Genomic DNA, 16,587 nt, shown 5'->3' on the forward strand with positions numbered 1-16,587 from the left:
CGGCTTCAAGGCTGCCAAAAACGAGCCATTGATTACAGCACATTTGATCCATTTGCATTCAGAGAGCTTTGCTTTGGAGCCGAGATGGAAACAGAGTCTTAATATAGCTGGAGAGAAAATATCCTTCTTGCACTCTCCTCGCTGCACTTTGATAGGAAGCAGCCACAGAGCAGATGGTGCCTATATATAATCACTAGACCTATTATCCCAGCCTCTTTTAGTAATTTGAAGGATGTGATAACCACAAGGAGAACGGCAAATATTCCCCCCTCTTCCCCCCCCCTCCCTCCTGGCTAAGAAAAATATCCAAAAAAAGAGCAGGAAGCTATAATTACGGCAACGATTAAAAGAATTTCCAAATGAAGCAAATAACTGTTTTGCACGCTGCTCCTTTAAACCAGAAGTCAGAAGTTAATTAAATAGCTGCACGTTGCGGAGCCGGGATAACGCAGCCAGTCCCAGCGCAACGAGAGACATCAGATAAACCCAAACCGTGCGTGTGCACCGCTGCCCTCCTGCTGGAAGCAGAGCTGATCTTTCTCTAGTTATTTATTTGCCAGATCCGAGGGGGAGAGCTGAGCTCAGTGCATGAGCAACTAAAGCTCGCTGCTGTCTGTGCTGGGGATGGTGGGCACCAGGTGATATACACCCGGCTCCGGGAGGGTCCATCCATCAGGAAACCCTGACGACAGCCGAGGGGGCTGGAAGAATTAGTGGGGATGTCTGATTTTGCTCACAGCTCACAGAGCATCAATCAGCCGTGCCGGCGTTCTCTGTGCTGCTCCCAGGTCAAAAGCGTGATTCACCGGCGATAGGAATCCCAAGGACCACAGGATAAGGCACAAAACCACTGCTGCTGCTTCTCGGTGTCCCCCTGAGGCACCCCAGCAGCTGTAAAGAAAGCAGAGGCAGCAAAGGAGCCATATCCCCCTGCTTGCAGCTATCCATCCCCAATGCCAATGGAGGAGACTGGGAGCACCCCCATGTGCTGCTGGAAGAGCACTGAGGGACATGGATAGAGGGCACGGTGGGGAGGGGCTGGTGGTTGGACCAGATGATCTTAGTGGTCTTTTCCAACCTTAATTTTTCCATAGTTCTGTGTCTCTGAGAGGGCTTCCCAAATTTGGTGGCCTCCTTTGAGCACACGAGCCAGGAAGGCGAGGAGCTATTGCATCAGGTGTCCAGAGGATACAGGTAAGGGTCAGACCTCATGCCCCTAAAGCTGAAGGCACAACAGCACAGCAAGGCTGGTCTATCCCCATCAGATGCTCCCAAGCTGTCTCAGGTGGGATCTCTCACCTTCCACCAACGCTACCGGCCCCAGTCCCCCCTTGCTAAGTGATGCTCTGAAGGTTTAGGGGCCACATCTCTCAGGAACAAAGTGCTCTGAGTTTAGAGAAGGGCCAGGAAATCTGTACCTGATGTTTAGTGCCGATGTAGAAGACGCTGTCTCCCCCTCTCAGTCCCATGTGCTGTTATAGTGGTATGTATTCTGCATGGATTTGGAAAAACAACTCTACTCACACAGCTCTACTCACACCTTCTCTCTGCACGCCTCCTCCCCCGTTTTTAAGCTACAGAACGAGTGAGATATTGTAGTGAAGGGACTCTGGCAAACAGCAACTCCTACAAATGTTCTCCAGTCATTACAAGCAACACTAGAGGGCATGAGCAAGACAACAGTTGCCCTGCTCTACCAAGGCTGAAAGGCTCAGCACGATAAAGGCCAACAGGCTTTACAGAGCCAATCACTGAAAGAGGCAAAAAAGCAAAAAACATCAGAGTCCAACTGAAGTTTTATAACCTCCACGTGTTCCCATCCCTAAGCAATGAGGATGACAAGGCATTGAGGGGCCCCATCTCAATGTGGCGATGTCCCAAAGGCGCTGGCTCGACACACAACTCCCTCCACACACGACACCAAATCTACACCTGGAAGTGTTGTAGTTGCAAGCTGCCCACCAACCCAACCCAAACCAAGGTTACAACACGCAGCTCCTGTCCTGCTACCAGGATACTGAGTCCAGTGGTGGGTTCCTCTCCTGTGGCAATGACCTATTGCACAACACTGCAGGAGAAAAAGTCAAGATACTCATACTCAGTCCACGGCAAGTGCTTTCTTGGTGCTGTTTTTTTCACCTTAATTCCCTGATGAGATTGGGGAAAAGCCCCACACCTTGTTCTCTCATCACTAGGAAGCTCAGAACTGGGGTAAATGGAGGCACCTGGTGGTAGGACAAGAGGTAATGGCCTTCAGTTGTGCCAGGGCAGGTTCAGGTTGGATATTAGGAAAAATGCCTTCTCTGAAAAGAGATCCCTGAAAAGAGAGTGATGCACTGACACAGGCTGCCCAGGGAGGTGGGAGAGTCCCTGTCCCTGGAGGTGCTCAAGAACTGTGGAGCTGTGGCACTGAGGGACACAGTTAGTGGGCATGGTGGGGTGGCGTGGGGGTGGGCTTGGGGATCTTAGTGGCCTTTTTCATCTTGAATGATTCTATAATTCCATGAAAATCTAGCAAGAGTTGGCAACGTGAGCGCAGAGACAGGAATCTGGGCAAGAGCAAGCACTGCTGGCTTGCATCAAAGGCTGATTTATTCCTTCTCTTCAGGTCTAGGACAAGAGAAAAGAGTTTTCTTTTGTGGGACAAGGAAGTTACATAGCAGAGTATTTCTCCTGTATCATACTGCTCACTCTTCTCTCCTCAGAGACAAACATGGGCTTTCTGGCAGGGAATTCTGTGGGAATGGCACACTGCACCATGCACATTTGCTCAGCAGCAGAAGCGTGGCTGTCAATGCTGGTCCAAGCTCTGCTTACATGCAGGGGATTCCAGGCAGCGCAGTGACACCGGAATACCAGGGTCTGTGACATCTCTTCTGCTTGATGACATCCTCAATGCCCAGGATCCCTGCTCTTTGGGATACTCCATAATGAGGTTTCTGACCTCATCCATCCATCACTGATCTGTGATGCACACATTTCACCTGACTTAATTCAAGTATCAAGGGGAAATTCACTGTCAGTGAGTCCTTCTGTAGGGCTGGCTTGTCTGGGGACCTGCCCTCCACAGGGACCTTATGTGCCCTGGCTCTACACCAGGGATGGGAACACAGCGAAATCTCACCATAAATTGACAAAAGAAGTAACACAGCTATCCCCAGGTGATACACTGGGAGTAGAGGAGGGGAAAACACGGGGTTAAGCTGTGCTGGGCTTCCACTTGACAAAGGAAACCCAGCTGGAAGCCAGATCATGCCCAGATGGAACCAATTACACACGGCAGAGAACAGGGTCAGAGCCCAGGAGAAACGCCCTTCTGCAGCTTCCACTGCGTGCCCCTTGGTCACCGAGCTTTGAGCACAGAGCCCAAGGCACTGCTCTGATCCAGCTGAGTTTAATTCTATCACCACACCAGGCACAAGTACCTCCAGATGCTGCTCCTCCAGGAAGGGCTCTGCTCCATGCTGGTGTTGGAAGCAGACATCGATAGGCTGAGCCTCTGCCCACATCAGCACCTCCAGGGAAGAGGAGAACCCAACCAAAATAGCAATAAAACCTCAACAAACAGTGAGTGCTTTGCTTTGGAACAGGAGATTTATGGACATACTGAGCGACTCGAGGGGCTGGGACAAAGGCTGGCCGGCCGTGTTTGTTTCTGGGCATTTATTTGTGGACTCACTGTGCTTGCGTCCAAGCAAATATTGCATGAAGGAAACTGAGGACCAAACGCACAGAGCGTGGTCTCCAGCTGCACCCACAGGTTGTCTGAGCTCGCTGCCACCCACATGAATCAGCAGGAGCTGTGCAGCCCAATGATGTGGTGCTGAGGGACATGGTCAGTGGGCACAGTGGGATGGGCTTGGGGATCTCAGTGGTTTTTGCCAGCCATAACGATTCTGTGATTAAATCTCACGGCAGAACGACATGGGTGTGATGGTGCTATGTGAAGTGGTGCTATGAGACACAAGGGGGACCTGGCCCAGGCAGGGGACTGTGTGCTGGGACCGCTGTGGCAAAGGGCCATGGCCATACAGCAAATTCACATCAGGCTGAGCAGCTTATCGAGAAGTGTCCTTTAAGACCCAGTGCTTCTTGCTGAGCTTGTCAATGATTAACCTGCTGCACCCACAGCTTGTTCTGTCACAGGCTCTTTTCCTGCAAGCCTGACCTAGATCAATGAGGCCTTTCCCCTCTTGGCTAAACATCCCAAAACTCCCTGAGACCTCGGGTCCCCCCAGAGCATGTCACTGGGACTGCTGCTGGCACAGCTGGTGTCACCTTCACCTGCGTTACCCTCAGATTAAGCTCACACTTCCCCGCTCCTAGCTCACGATGCAAGGACCCAAATCCCTCCTGCAGCCACCTGTTCTAATCCCCTCCCTGGCAGGAAAAGCTCCCAGCCACGCAAAAACCATGAGGAGGGGCCCCAGGAAAAAAATCTCGGTCAGTCAGCACTGCAGGTGATGTTCAAATACAACACTGTAAGGCCCAAATAAAAAAAAAAAAAAAAAAAAGAAAGAAATGAAAAAATCACAGGGAGGTTTAATAGCGCAGTTGCAAATATATTAATGACTCTTTTCACTCGTTAAGCCTTTGCCTTTCCCGTGCAGCTTGGTCACCCTGACACAGCACTCCTCCGCCCTGTGCAAGGCAATGAAGAAGCCCCGTGTTGTGCAACCTCAGGATACCAGGAGCCAGGGCGTCAGAGCCGCTGCCAACCCTTGTATCACTGCCTGATGCTGCCTGACTTCATTCCAAAGCCACGCGTGCTGCTCCTTGATCTGCTCTAAGCCGAGAGAGGTACACGATGGGGGTGAGATGGGACCATCAACCAGTGCCCGCGGAGAAGCTGCCAGAAATCCCATTCTGTTCAATCCCTGGGTGACAAGGATGGGTACTGGAGAGGCAGGGACTAGGCTGCATAAACTCAGATCTGCATCTCCCATCACTGTTCATTCAAAATGCCACCTAAAAAAAGCACTGATTAGAGGAGAGGAAAGAAAAAAAAGAAGCCTTAAGTGAGCATTTTAAGGATTCCAGTGATTTCATGGTGGGTTTCCACAGGCTGATGGAGAAACCAACGCCCTCACTGCAAGCACTCTCTGCATCCCTTTGTCTTAGGAAGGTGCCAAGTGGGGAAGGCTGGAGAGGGAGCAAAAGCATACCAAATTTTGGGGAGGAATGGGCATTTATTGCTGTTAATCAGCTCCAGCAGCACAGATAGAAGCAGGGATCCAGCAACCAGGTGAAGCAGTCCCAGGTAGGGGACAGGAATAGAATAGAAAAGGACTGTCAGTGCTTTGGACAAGAGCATACCAATAACAGGTGGAGAAGGGCTGAACAGAGCAGGGTGAGAAAACTGTTCTAAAATGCAGACAAAAAGGATGCTTTAGGGGAATGTGCTGGCTTGCATGACCCATTACGCAAGATCCAGTGATACAGGAGCCAAGGAAGGTCTCCAAGCAGAAGCCACGTGTCATCAGGGATAAGGATGCAACAGCCACACAGTGCAGGTGGCCAGAGGAGCTCACTGAGAAGATGCTCTGCTCTTCTCACAAGGACAATCTGCAGCCCCAATAGCTGCTCTCAGAAAGCCAGAGCTGCACTACACCTCCATTCACCACCAGTGACAAAGTCCCAGCCACGGCACCTTCCCAGTGTCCAAGCCTTGGGCTGGGCTCTGCGCAGTCCCCACCAAAACTTGGCACAACCTCGACAGAGAAAAGCTTCCCAACTCTCCACCTCTTGGAAAACACAGAGAACTTTGCATCTAAACCTCTCAATCGCCATCAGCCATCAGCTTTGCACCTCTCTGCACTGCAGATTACAAGGGATGTTCTCAAAGATTCCAGATCCTAGCCCTGCTTCTCAACGCAATGCCTGTTCTTTGGGGCTCTGATCACATTCCCTTCCAGGTCCCCAGGTTGCTTTTGGAAACAAAGCATCAGCTGCCCGCTTTGGGAACTTCTGGAGCTGCAAACCCAGCCTGAGCTGCATGAAACAGAAGGGGCTGCCCTCCATCACACACCGTTCTGCTCTTACAGCTTTCTGCCTGCTTTTCCATCCTCTCCAGCAACCTTTTTAAAAAACCCACAGAATTAAAGGGAGAAAACCGAAAAGACAAAAAAAGGCACGCGGGGGGGGGGGAAAAACACCAAAACCAGGGAGTTTTCTGCGGCCTGGATGAAACTACCCCCTCTGCTTAACGTGGCGAAGAGGGACGGTGGGACCAGCTCCCCAGCGCTCCCACCTTACTGGTGGTACTTACTGGTGCTTGTGCTAGTGCCGATGGTGTTGATGGTGGTGGGGACGGAGGAGGAGGAGTAGAGGGGCAGATGGCCGTTCTCGCACGCCAGGTTTTTGTCCTGCCAGCTGGAAGCGCTGACGCTTATGCCCGAGTCTCGAGAGTTTTGCCACCCGTTGAGTTTATCGTCGGAGTTCTGTCTTTGGTGATAGTAGTGCGTCTGCCCGTAGTCCACCGAGTCCGAGCGGCCCCTGCCCTGGCTGCCGAAGGTCCCCGACGTGCGGTCCTCCAGGTGGTTGAGCCACATGGCCAGTGCGCTGCGGTCCTCCAGCGAGGTGGCCGGGTGGATCAAGGCGTAGGACAAGAGCTGCCGGCTCTCCTCGATGTGTTGGTTGTGTTCGATCGAGTGGGCCAGGATTTTAGGCAAGAGTTTCATGTATTCGACTTTTGCTTCGATGTTTCCGGGCTTCAGTAAAGGCAGGTGGGTTAACAATAGGGAAATCACTTTATCCTTGGATTCCTGTTGCCATTGGTTAATGATTCCTGTTGAAGGAATTGGGGGGGGGAGGGAAAAAACAAAAGAAGAAACTTGAGAAATCAGCCAACAGATCTAATAAATAAATGAACGGACTCAGGCAGGGTAAATACAACATGACAAGGGGATCCCTGCGTGCTCGATGCCACGGCACAAACGTGTCTGGCAAGCAGGGGGTCACCACTTTCCGAAAACCAAGCTCACCAAATTCAGCACCGAGAGCCACCGGGCAGCAATGAGAACCTCCCTGCACCCAGCTATGGGCCACGCAGCTCCGCCACTGCTGGGTGACGTGTGGCTGCTCATCAAAGCCACCATTCAGCTCCGATTTCCCGCATCGCGACCCAAGGCGCTACGCAAAACCTTTTCGCTGGCAAACCTCCCCTTTCAAAGGGAATGAAAAGGAGCTGGCACAGGGTGCGAGCCCTAAAGAAAAGTCAGCATTCCACAGGGACGTGAGGTGTGGGACAAGCAAGCCGAGGTGAGCGGCACGACAACCTGCCCCGCAGGAATTTAGGGAAGGGCTCCGTTGTAGCAACCGCAGAGCTGTTGTTAGCTCACTGCAGATAGGAGAGGCTTTGGAAGAGCAGGAAAAGAGCAAACGTGGGGTCTAGCTTTAAAAATAGGCAGAGGGAGGAGGCGAGGAATTATAAACTGGTCACTCCACTTGAATGCCTGGAAAACCGATGGAACAAATAATGAAACAAGCTACTTGTAAGTACTCAGAAGATAACAAGATGATAAGTGACTGCTGACACAGATTTGTCAAGAACAATTTAATTTCCCTCTGCGACAGAGTAACTGGCCTGCGAATAGCTGGAGCAGCAGCAAGCGCCGTATGTCTTGATGTTCATTAGATGCTGCTGCACACGGCTTCCTCGCCAGCAAAGCAGAGAGACACACTCAGACGGAACCGCCATCATGGGGCACACAGCTCATCAGAAAACCATATGGGAGTAGAAAGGAGTGGTGACCCTTTGCCAGCGGGGAGGTGAGCTCAGCAGGGAGCCCTGGACACGGTGACACCACTTGGTGTTTTGATAGTGATAGGATCACAGAATTGTTCAGGTTGGAAGAGACCTCCAAGATCCCCGAGCCCAACCCCACCATGCCCACTGCCCATGTCCCTCAGTGCCACATCCCCATGGCTCTGGAACATCTCCAGGGATGGTGACCCCCCACTCCCTGGGCAGCTGTGCAGTGCATCACCACTGTTTCTGAGAAGCTTTTCCTGGTATCCAACCTGATCCTCCCCTGGAGCAACCCTCTCTTCCTATCAACAGGCTGATGTGTTAGATGTACTTGGTGTACACACCCACGAAATGAAGATTTTGATGTCCACCTGTAGGGTCGCCAACCAGACTCACCCTTGGGAAGACCCAAGCTCAGCAACCAACCCAACTCTTCCAACACCTTATTACACCATGACCCTAAAAAAGGCACCATTCAGCATCAGGCCAACACAAACCCTGATCCCCAGCACAAACACCAGTGAGCAGCAGCAAACAGCACTCCAGCTTCACGTTCCCATTTCCAGGCATGCAACTGTTTTAATAGGAAGCCACTAGATGGCTTGCTGGAAGCGCTGCTGGCTCTCCCTGGAACTTTCTGCAGTGGCACACACTTCCCTGCAGCCCCAGCCTCCTCCCCGTCCCTGCTCACCATCGTGTGACGCAGCACTGGGTGGGACGGAACCGCGGTGCTGGCAGCGGAACCGAGACGCTGGTGCTCGGTGCATGCAGAGATGTGCACACCCCGCTGCTGCACGGCCCTTAAGAAGTGGATTTGGAAAAGCTACACTCAACCTAAGCAAGCTCGTAGGGAATACACAAGTGTAGCAGGAGTGGGTCTGTTCTGCTGCGGATATGCAACTTTGTTTTGGGTTGTAACTCATCGTTCTGAGCTCTTCCAGCTGGCCACTGTTTGGGGGATCCGAGCACAATCCCTCTGCCACAAATACAAAGTAATGGGGTGTTCTGGACAGGACCGCCCTCAAAACACTCTGATGCAGCTCTGCTGTTACACATGGAGTAATTAAACACACAGACAGGAAAGCAAGAAGAGTGCTGAACACTCTTTGCTTTCGGAAGCCCCCAGCAGGGAATTTGGGATTATCTGGGGTAACTTTCTGAGTGAGAACAGCCCATGCAGTTTTCCTTTGCCTGTGCCTGAAACTCTGGGCTGGCAACCCTGCCCACCCCAGGGGGTTGGAGCTCCATGATCTTTAAGGTCTCTTCCAACCCAAGCCATCCTGTGATTCTATGATGATCCTATGAGCAGCCTCATCACCACCACTTGTGGCTCTTGCTATTTTTTCCATCGGTTCCACCGTCTGCAGAAGGCAATGTGAGGCTGAAGCCTTACTGCATAAAGCTGATGAAGGCAGATTTGTGCTGCAAGGCCAACAGGATCACCGTGCACCCCAGACAGTGCTACAAGTCCGGCTTGGGACACTTGCTTCGGACCCCCAAGAGGTTTTAAGGATTGATAAAAACAAGCCCCAAAGGACAGAGAGTTTATCCCAGAGCTGTGGATGAGGAGCGGGCATCCTCAGCAGGAGCTGTTGTCAAAATCAGCCTCCCATGATCAGGTGGGGCTTAACTTGTGTCCCAGCTGCCGGCTCCCATGGTCCCCGCATGCTCCCTGCGGTGCTCACGGGTTGCAGGTGAGGACACTAATGAGATACCAACCTCATTAGCTCCTCTAGATGCTGCTTCAAGGATGCTTGATGCTCTCTGCGGCAAAAAAAACCTCTGGCTGCTTGAAGGGATGGCAGGGCTATAAAGGATATTTGGATATTTGCAACAGCCACGTAAGGTGCCACGTGAAACTGCTGTCTCATTTATCGTTCCAGCGTGCTATGTTTGCCACAGAGCACAGCGTGCACGAGGTGCCAGCCCCAGATATCTCTGGGTCCTTGTACTAAGGCTGAAGCTCACACTGCCCTAGGAGCAGGTGCAGTGGGGGGACAGCAGGGAGAATACTCTTGTCCTCCCAGCCTTCCTCTATCTGAACCCCCCCCCCAAAAAAAAAAAAAACCCAAATTTCTGGTGTTTGGATACCTCAAAGTACACAATCACCTGTTTGTTTGTTTTTTTTTTCCATTTTAATTTCTGCAAGCAGGCTTCCAGCTTCAAGTTGGAAACCAGTGACCCTGCACGGAGGGACGGGCTGCCAGCACGCGCTCAGGGATGCATTTGCCTCATTAGCGGTGATGTCTCCAAGGAACAATGGAAATGCATGATATCTCTCGAGTGCTTAAAATAAAAAACAGCAACCCTAGCCAAGATAAACCTTTTCATTTTGAAAGCAGAAGAGAGAGCTTTGTGGCAGAAATTGGGTTACGCTCCCATTGTCGTATGCAAGTTATCACATTTCACAAGTAAAGCAGACAAATATGTCAGCTGAGGCTTTGACAAAGCGGACAAGATGAATGATGTGCGATTTATGAGCTAGACAACAGCCTATAATGAGTAACAAGGACAACAATTAAAGACTGCAAGTGTTTTAAAAGCTGCCCAAGGATTTTCTGAATGACAAAGAGTATGTTTAAATAGCAGGCTTGGTATCATCGCTCCACAGTGGTAACTCAGTGCATTTAAGGGCTCCGGTTGTCAGCAAATTACTCTTAAATTACTGTTTTATTATATCCTTGTTTTCGGTTTAACAACATATTCCATAAAAAGTTCTCAAAAAAACATTCAGATGATTTGCACAAGCAAGAAATGACTAAGAGTTGGTTACCTCCATGTATCTGAAGGGCACTGACTAAGCAGGACACTTCCAGAATGGCCAAACAGATTGGTGCTCCCAGCTCTACCCAAGGATTAAAAATAGAGTTTGTATCAAAAATTGATGCCGGGGTCCCTGATCTTGCATGGGATGTGCCCCAGTGTTGGGGTCTGGGAGAAGGAACTGAGCCCGACTGGTTGCCTATCAAACCCTCCTAGGGATGGACTAAGCTGAGGATGGACTACACCCACATACACCACTGCAACTACTCAGAGCAAGACTGAAATTGGCTGCCCTGGTGCACATACTGGCTATTTCTGGGTGTGCAGGAAGGGCAACAAATGCCCACGTAGAGGAGCTCTTCCTCAGCGGCACTCCCAGAAGAGCTTCCCATTGTTTGCAGTTTCCTGCGTTACCAATGCGGCCTCGGCACTGCTGCAGGGCACAGCTCGCTGGAGGCGTCCACTCTTTGTTGCCTAAAAAATAGCACTTGGACTTCTCCTGCTTCATAAAGCTCCAGCACCGCATGTATTGACAGCCCAACAGCCTCCTTGGCCAACATGCTAACTTCCAGGGAAGTGCCACCACCAAGAGGCAAACACCACCCCTACTCTTACTGGCCATTTGTTCCCACGTGTCTCAAACACTTGCCTTGATGTCCATTTGCATTTTGGTGAGCTAAACTTGAATTTATCTTTTTTTAGCTTCTGGATGAATTGCAGCCTGATTTAACCAGGTCTCATGTCCTGCATCTTCTTACGTGAAGACGCTCTAGAATCTGTACTCAAGCCTCCTTCCACTCTCGTTTCTCTTAACTTCCATAGAAGACAAAAAGCTGCACCTCTAGCAGGATGTGGCTCCACGTTCATTAATCCTGAGACCATCGTAATACTTCTGTTGGCTCCACGACTTCAATAGACCACGTTAATCAGGTGTTATTTGGCTTAGTGTTAAGGTCGAGTGGCTCAGTGACCATACCCAACCCCACAAAGAGTGGTTTGAAAGCAAGAGAGCAAAAAAAAAAAAAAAGGGGGCAGTTTTGGCCAGAAAACACAGCACATTATTTCGATGGATTTACATCATTTTCTCCCTACATAAGGCCCAATCAAAAGAGCAACACTGAAGCAAACCAAGTGAGAACCCTGTTGGAAACCCTCTCTGTACCCCTTCCAGAACACATCAATACCCCCGCCATTAAAAACTGGCAGCCTTCCCCTGCATCAGAGGCCAATAATAAGTATTCCAGCATGTGCCTTTGCTTTATGGCAACTGACGCTAATTAAAAAAAATGTATCTCGACGACAAAGATTTTTGCAGACCTGCCAATTGCAGCAGATAGGCGCAAGCTGTGAGCATGGCTCTTGCTGAAAAGCTGGTGAACCCAAATCCTGCTCCTCGTCTCACCAAAACCAAGGATCTCGCCCATGCAGGTCTTGAGAGGAAACTTGGGAAGCGGTGGCCAAGCTCTTTTCCTGTAACAAGAAGTGTTGGCGAGGCGATGGGAAAAGTCAGGAGGTCTCAAAACAAGCAGAAGCCAGGAAGGCTTGTGGACTGCTCTTCATGGCCATCAGGTCCCCTCCTGGACTGCTCACCTCAACACCTACAAACCCAACAGTCTGTAGTTGCTTCACTCTACAGGATGAGAGGTAATGGACTCAAGTTGCACCAGGGGAAGTTCAGGTTGGATATTAGGAAGAATTTTGTCTCCAGAAGAGTGGTCAGACACTGGCACAGGCTGCCCAGGGAGGTGGGGGGCAACCATCCCTGGAGGTGTTCAGGGAATGTGGAGATGTGGCACTGAGGGACGCGGTCAGTGGACACAGTGGGAATGGCCTGGGGTTCAGCTTGGGGATCTTGGAAGTTGATTCCAACCTTAATGACTCTGTGATTCTATAATGAGACACAACAAGACAACCATTGCACTGCCCCTTCCTCTATCTGGTTGACTTCCATGCAGATGGTCTCCTTAAAGGACAGATGGATTTTTGTCATCAGCACCCATTAGGAGAGGACAGACAGACAGCAATCTGGGCCTTCAGACATGAAAAGCCCATATACAGAATCCCTCCTCCAGCACCACAACCAGTCCATGATTCAACGGAGAATGTGCTGGTTATGCTCTGCAACCTATGGGTCCACTTGGCGCTGATGCTCCTCTGTGTTTCCAGCAGCTACCTCACATTCAACAGGACTAAAAATATATCGAGTACTTTCCTAACCTTTTGTTTTCACCTGGCAGAGACGCTCAGAGAAGGAGGGCAGGTGAATAGACCATGGTGGATGCAGGGAGAAGAAAGAGATGCCATAAAAATGGAGCAAGAGCAATGGGCACTGCATGGAGGTGGCTGGAGAAGTCCCAGTGCAGGCAGCACTGGTTCCCTGGAAAAGCAAAGGCAAGAGCCAGACAGCAAATGCTTGTGATTACAGCCCAGGATTCAGTGCTGAGAGGAGCACAGAGGACTTCATGATGGAGGATCTTCTCTCTTCTCTGTCTTTAATGAAGGAGATTAAGGACCTCCATGTAAACTAACTACACGATTATCCCTTCAACTCATGAAACGTAACAGTCAATTTAATCACTGAAAGCAATTCTAGTCAAAAGATGCAATTTTCTAGCAATCAGCCTTAGCATCCTTTCATATGCAACGGGAAAACTCTTCAGCACTCGTCTCCAAGGCAGCAGGGTTGGGCTTGCTGGCACCAATGGGCTGCAAGCTCCAAAGGGCTCCCTGGCCATCATCAGCTGTATTTTCGTGCTCAGTGCCAGGTCCAAAATGAAGGTACCATGATGCAGAGGTGAGGTGGGAATGGACGAGCGTCACAGAGCTGGCTGCTGCATCTTGAATACACTTCACTTTTGAAAAACGGCCAAGTCCTTGCAACTCTTCTTTAGAAGCCACTTTAAAGTGCTGGTGACCACATTACATGCAGCTTTTGGCAAAAAAAAAACCACAAAAGAAACCACAAAACCTCAATCCTTTGGAAGCCAGGACATGAGCCCCACTTGCCTCTTTGCCCTTTTAAGTGCAGTCCACCAAAGCATTGTCAGCCCTGTCAATAGTCCGTTTCACAGAGCACGTTCCCTTCCTTCCATGGAAGACATCACTGCAAAGGCTGCTCCCAGATGGAGCAAAACACTCATTTTTTTGTTCAGCAGCAGAATGAACTGGGAGATCCCTTCACAAAACGTCCCTTAATTCACACAGAACTACAGGGACAGAAGAGCCTGGCTCCACTGTGCAGCAGAATGAGTAGAAGGGAAGATTTTCACTTTTAACACTATTCTCTCCCTAAATCCAGTGACCTTGCCAGAGCTCCAGATCCTGTGAGTCCATTCGTACAAACCCAGAAGCAATGTATTTTTAGCACCAAAGAACTGGATGGCACAAGCATTATGTGTGCGTGCTTCTGCAGACGACAGCAACAAGAACGGGGATTTTTCCTGTTCTAAATTGGCTGCACCACTATGGTCTTTGACCCAAAGCAGACTTTCAAGAAATCCATCGGGATTGTGAGTCTTTTTCCACGACATATTTAATACCAAGTTGAAGTTTGCTCCATTTTCACACCATGCATCTGGTGGGAAGTTTCACAGGTTTGTTTTCTAGGCCGTATCTGTCGCACACTTTTGCTATGGAGCAGAATACCACGTATTACCATAATACTCCCTAGCAACATGACTTTTAATTCAGCGCAGAGCTTTGCAACATGGAGAGCATCTCACTGAGTCACAGCTAAGACAACATGCTGGGAAACCTCATCAAAAGCCCCACAGGTGCCACAGGGACCCGCGCCACGCTGATCACAGAATCACAGAATGGCTTGGGTTGGAAGGGACCTCAAAGGTCTGATGCACGACGACATTCAGTCTCAATGCAATGAAATACCTGGGAAAGACGAATTAGCATCCCCAGTTTCATCAGCCGCGGTCCACAAGGCTCAGCCTCGTTGAGCAATGACAGCATGGATGGAAGCGGTGCCAAGGGAAGTGAAACAGGGCTGAAGAGTGAAAATCCTACAAGTTCTGTCTGACTTGGACAGAAAAACGTGGGAAATGGTGCAGTGTCAGAAATTAGAGCTCAGGGCCAGCTGAGGTACCACCTCCGCACTTCTTATCCCAAGCCCAGGAGGAGGCCAGATGCTCACCAGGGCATGGGAAAAAGGACATGCTGTGGGGAATGACCAACAGGAGTGGACCAGAAACTCATGTGCTTGAGATTCAAATGGGACAGGAGTCCCCAGACACTTTCTGGTGGCTTCTGAATCATTCCATGCCTCATCCCTGTGCACTGTAGGGTAGTAATGAGCCATGGGTATGAGCACTTGCAGTCTTCAGCATTCCTCAGAGATCCCAAAACACTTCCCAAGTCAGGCTGGAGGACAAGCAAACCTCAAGTGAATCTCAAGCAGGCAGCCTGGCAATGGACAAGGACTCACAGTGCCAGTTTCTATATTTCTCGTGTGCTGGGGCACACGAGCTCCTCCTAGGCACTGGAGGCATCGTGCTCCCAAGCCCAGAGAAGCTGTGGACGCCCATCCCTGGAGGTGTTCAAAGACAGGTTGGATGGGGCCCTGGGCAGACTGATCTGGTGCCTGACTTAGTGGCTGGCAACCAGCCCACGGCAGGGCAGTTGGAACTGGATGATCTTGGAGGTCCCTTCCATCCCAAGCTCTTCTATGACTCTATCTGCTGGTGGAGGAAAGCAGAAGAAAAAAGGGGATATTCTGTATGGGACAAGGGGAGGGAAGCAATGACACCGAAATGTGGTTTCAGTGCTGTCCTTGAGCCATAAGAGGAGGAGAGGAGGGAATCCAGCGCACCCTGTGCATGCAATGCTGGGACAGAAATACCGAGGTGGCCGTCCCTGCGGTGGGACAAAGATATCCCTGCAAGCTCCTGGGTCAGATGGCTGCTGGGATGGGTCAGCAAGGATTAAAAGCGCAACAGGACAGCGTGCCTCCAGCTGCCCCATCACCTCCTGCAGCCCAGGATTGGGGCAATGGCAGAACATGGAGGGTTTTGCTGCCTTGGGGAGCACGGGGTGCAGGTGGTAGATGAGCTCGCTGCTTCCACTTGCCTTGGGGTTACACTGCTCGTGTGTCTCTGCACGCCCTCCAGTCCAGGTTCCGAGCAAAATTCCTTAGGACGCAGGAAGCCAAACAAAACAAAGCACGTGACGAAGGGTAGAGGTGGCACTGGGTGATCTTGGAGGTCTCTTCCAACCTCAGTGATTCTGTGATTCTAAGATTCTACGACTTCTGTCGCTTTTCTCTGAGCCCAATCCACAAAAACACCCAAAGCTTCATTACTTTCTGCAGGGAGATTACAGGCACAAGCACACACACCGAGGAGGTACTCCTCTGACTTCATTTCAATTGCAAAAAGCCTTTTAGCAAGAGCTCAGCTGAAATGCAGATAAGTTGCTTCAAAGGCTATAAAAAAAAAAATTATCTGGATGTCATAACTGTGTTGCCTAACATGGATAAAGGATTTAGAAGGGGGAAAATACTAAAAATAAGTTATGAAGGGTATGTAAGGTATTGATATACAGCACATGGTTTCAACTGTTAATCATTGAACAGATTCCAGTGTAAAAATAAAGAGACTGGAGCTGCACATAATGGAGGAGTTGCTCTATTTATAAACTTCTCTGTGCAAAGGGCAATGAGGGCCGGGGCGAGCGGGCAGCGAGGCAGAGGGCCATGTGACCCAGCCCATCTTTTGAGGGAAAATAAAGAGATTTTTTTTTTTTTCCTTACTTCGGCATTGTCAACAAAATCAAACCGAGTTGTACGAGGGGCCGTGCGCTCCACGTGACCGTCAGCATTTGCAGCTACCACATGTGACAGCTCTCCCAATTTAGCCCGCAACTGACTCCCTCTGACCTGCAATAACACCACTCCCAAATTAGAGCCCTCCATTTGGCTTGGCTTCGCGCCGGCCCGGGGAGCGACATAAAGCATCCTTTTTCTCCCTCCCCACCCCCCCCCACTAAACATTCACAATCCCATCCTTCGGCTCTGCCAACCCACACCCCAGCTCGGGGCTCTTTCAGCTTTTTCCTCTTCTTTTTTT

The 16,587-nt window shown here is 50.4% G+C and overlaps 1 protein-coding gene across 6 annotated transcripts in view; it reads right to left on the bottom strand.

Moving 5' to 3' along the window:
* SAMD4A (sterile alpha motif domain containing 4A) overlaps nucleotides 1–16,587 on the bottom strand; it is a 66,289-nt gene that overhangs the window by 18,983 nt on the left and 30,719 nt on the right. For 5 of the 6 annotated variants that reach the window (XR_002440726.1, XM_021403557.1, XM_021403555.1 and 2 more), the window contains exon 3: nucleotides 6,269–6,787. Coding sequence is in view for 5 of the 6 variants with exons in the window: in XM_021403557.1 (XP_021259232.1) it covers nucleotides 6,269–6,787 (519 nt within the window). In the remaining variant the exon portion in view is untranslated. Of the gene's footprint in view, nucleotides 1–6,268; nucleotides 6,788–6,983; nucleotides 7,275–16,587 lie in introns of those variants that run through there. The other variant, XM_021403556.1, reaches the window with a different exon arrangement.

Source organism: Numida meleagris, chromosome 6 (genome assembly GCF_002078875.1).
Source record: "Numida meleagris isolate 19003 breed g44 Domestic line chromosome 6, NumMel1.0, whole genome shotgun sequence".
Taxonomy (NCBI): Eukaryota; Metazoa; Chordata; class Aves; order Galliformes; family Numididae; genus Numida; species Numida meleagris.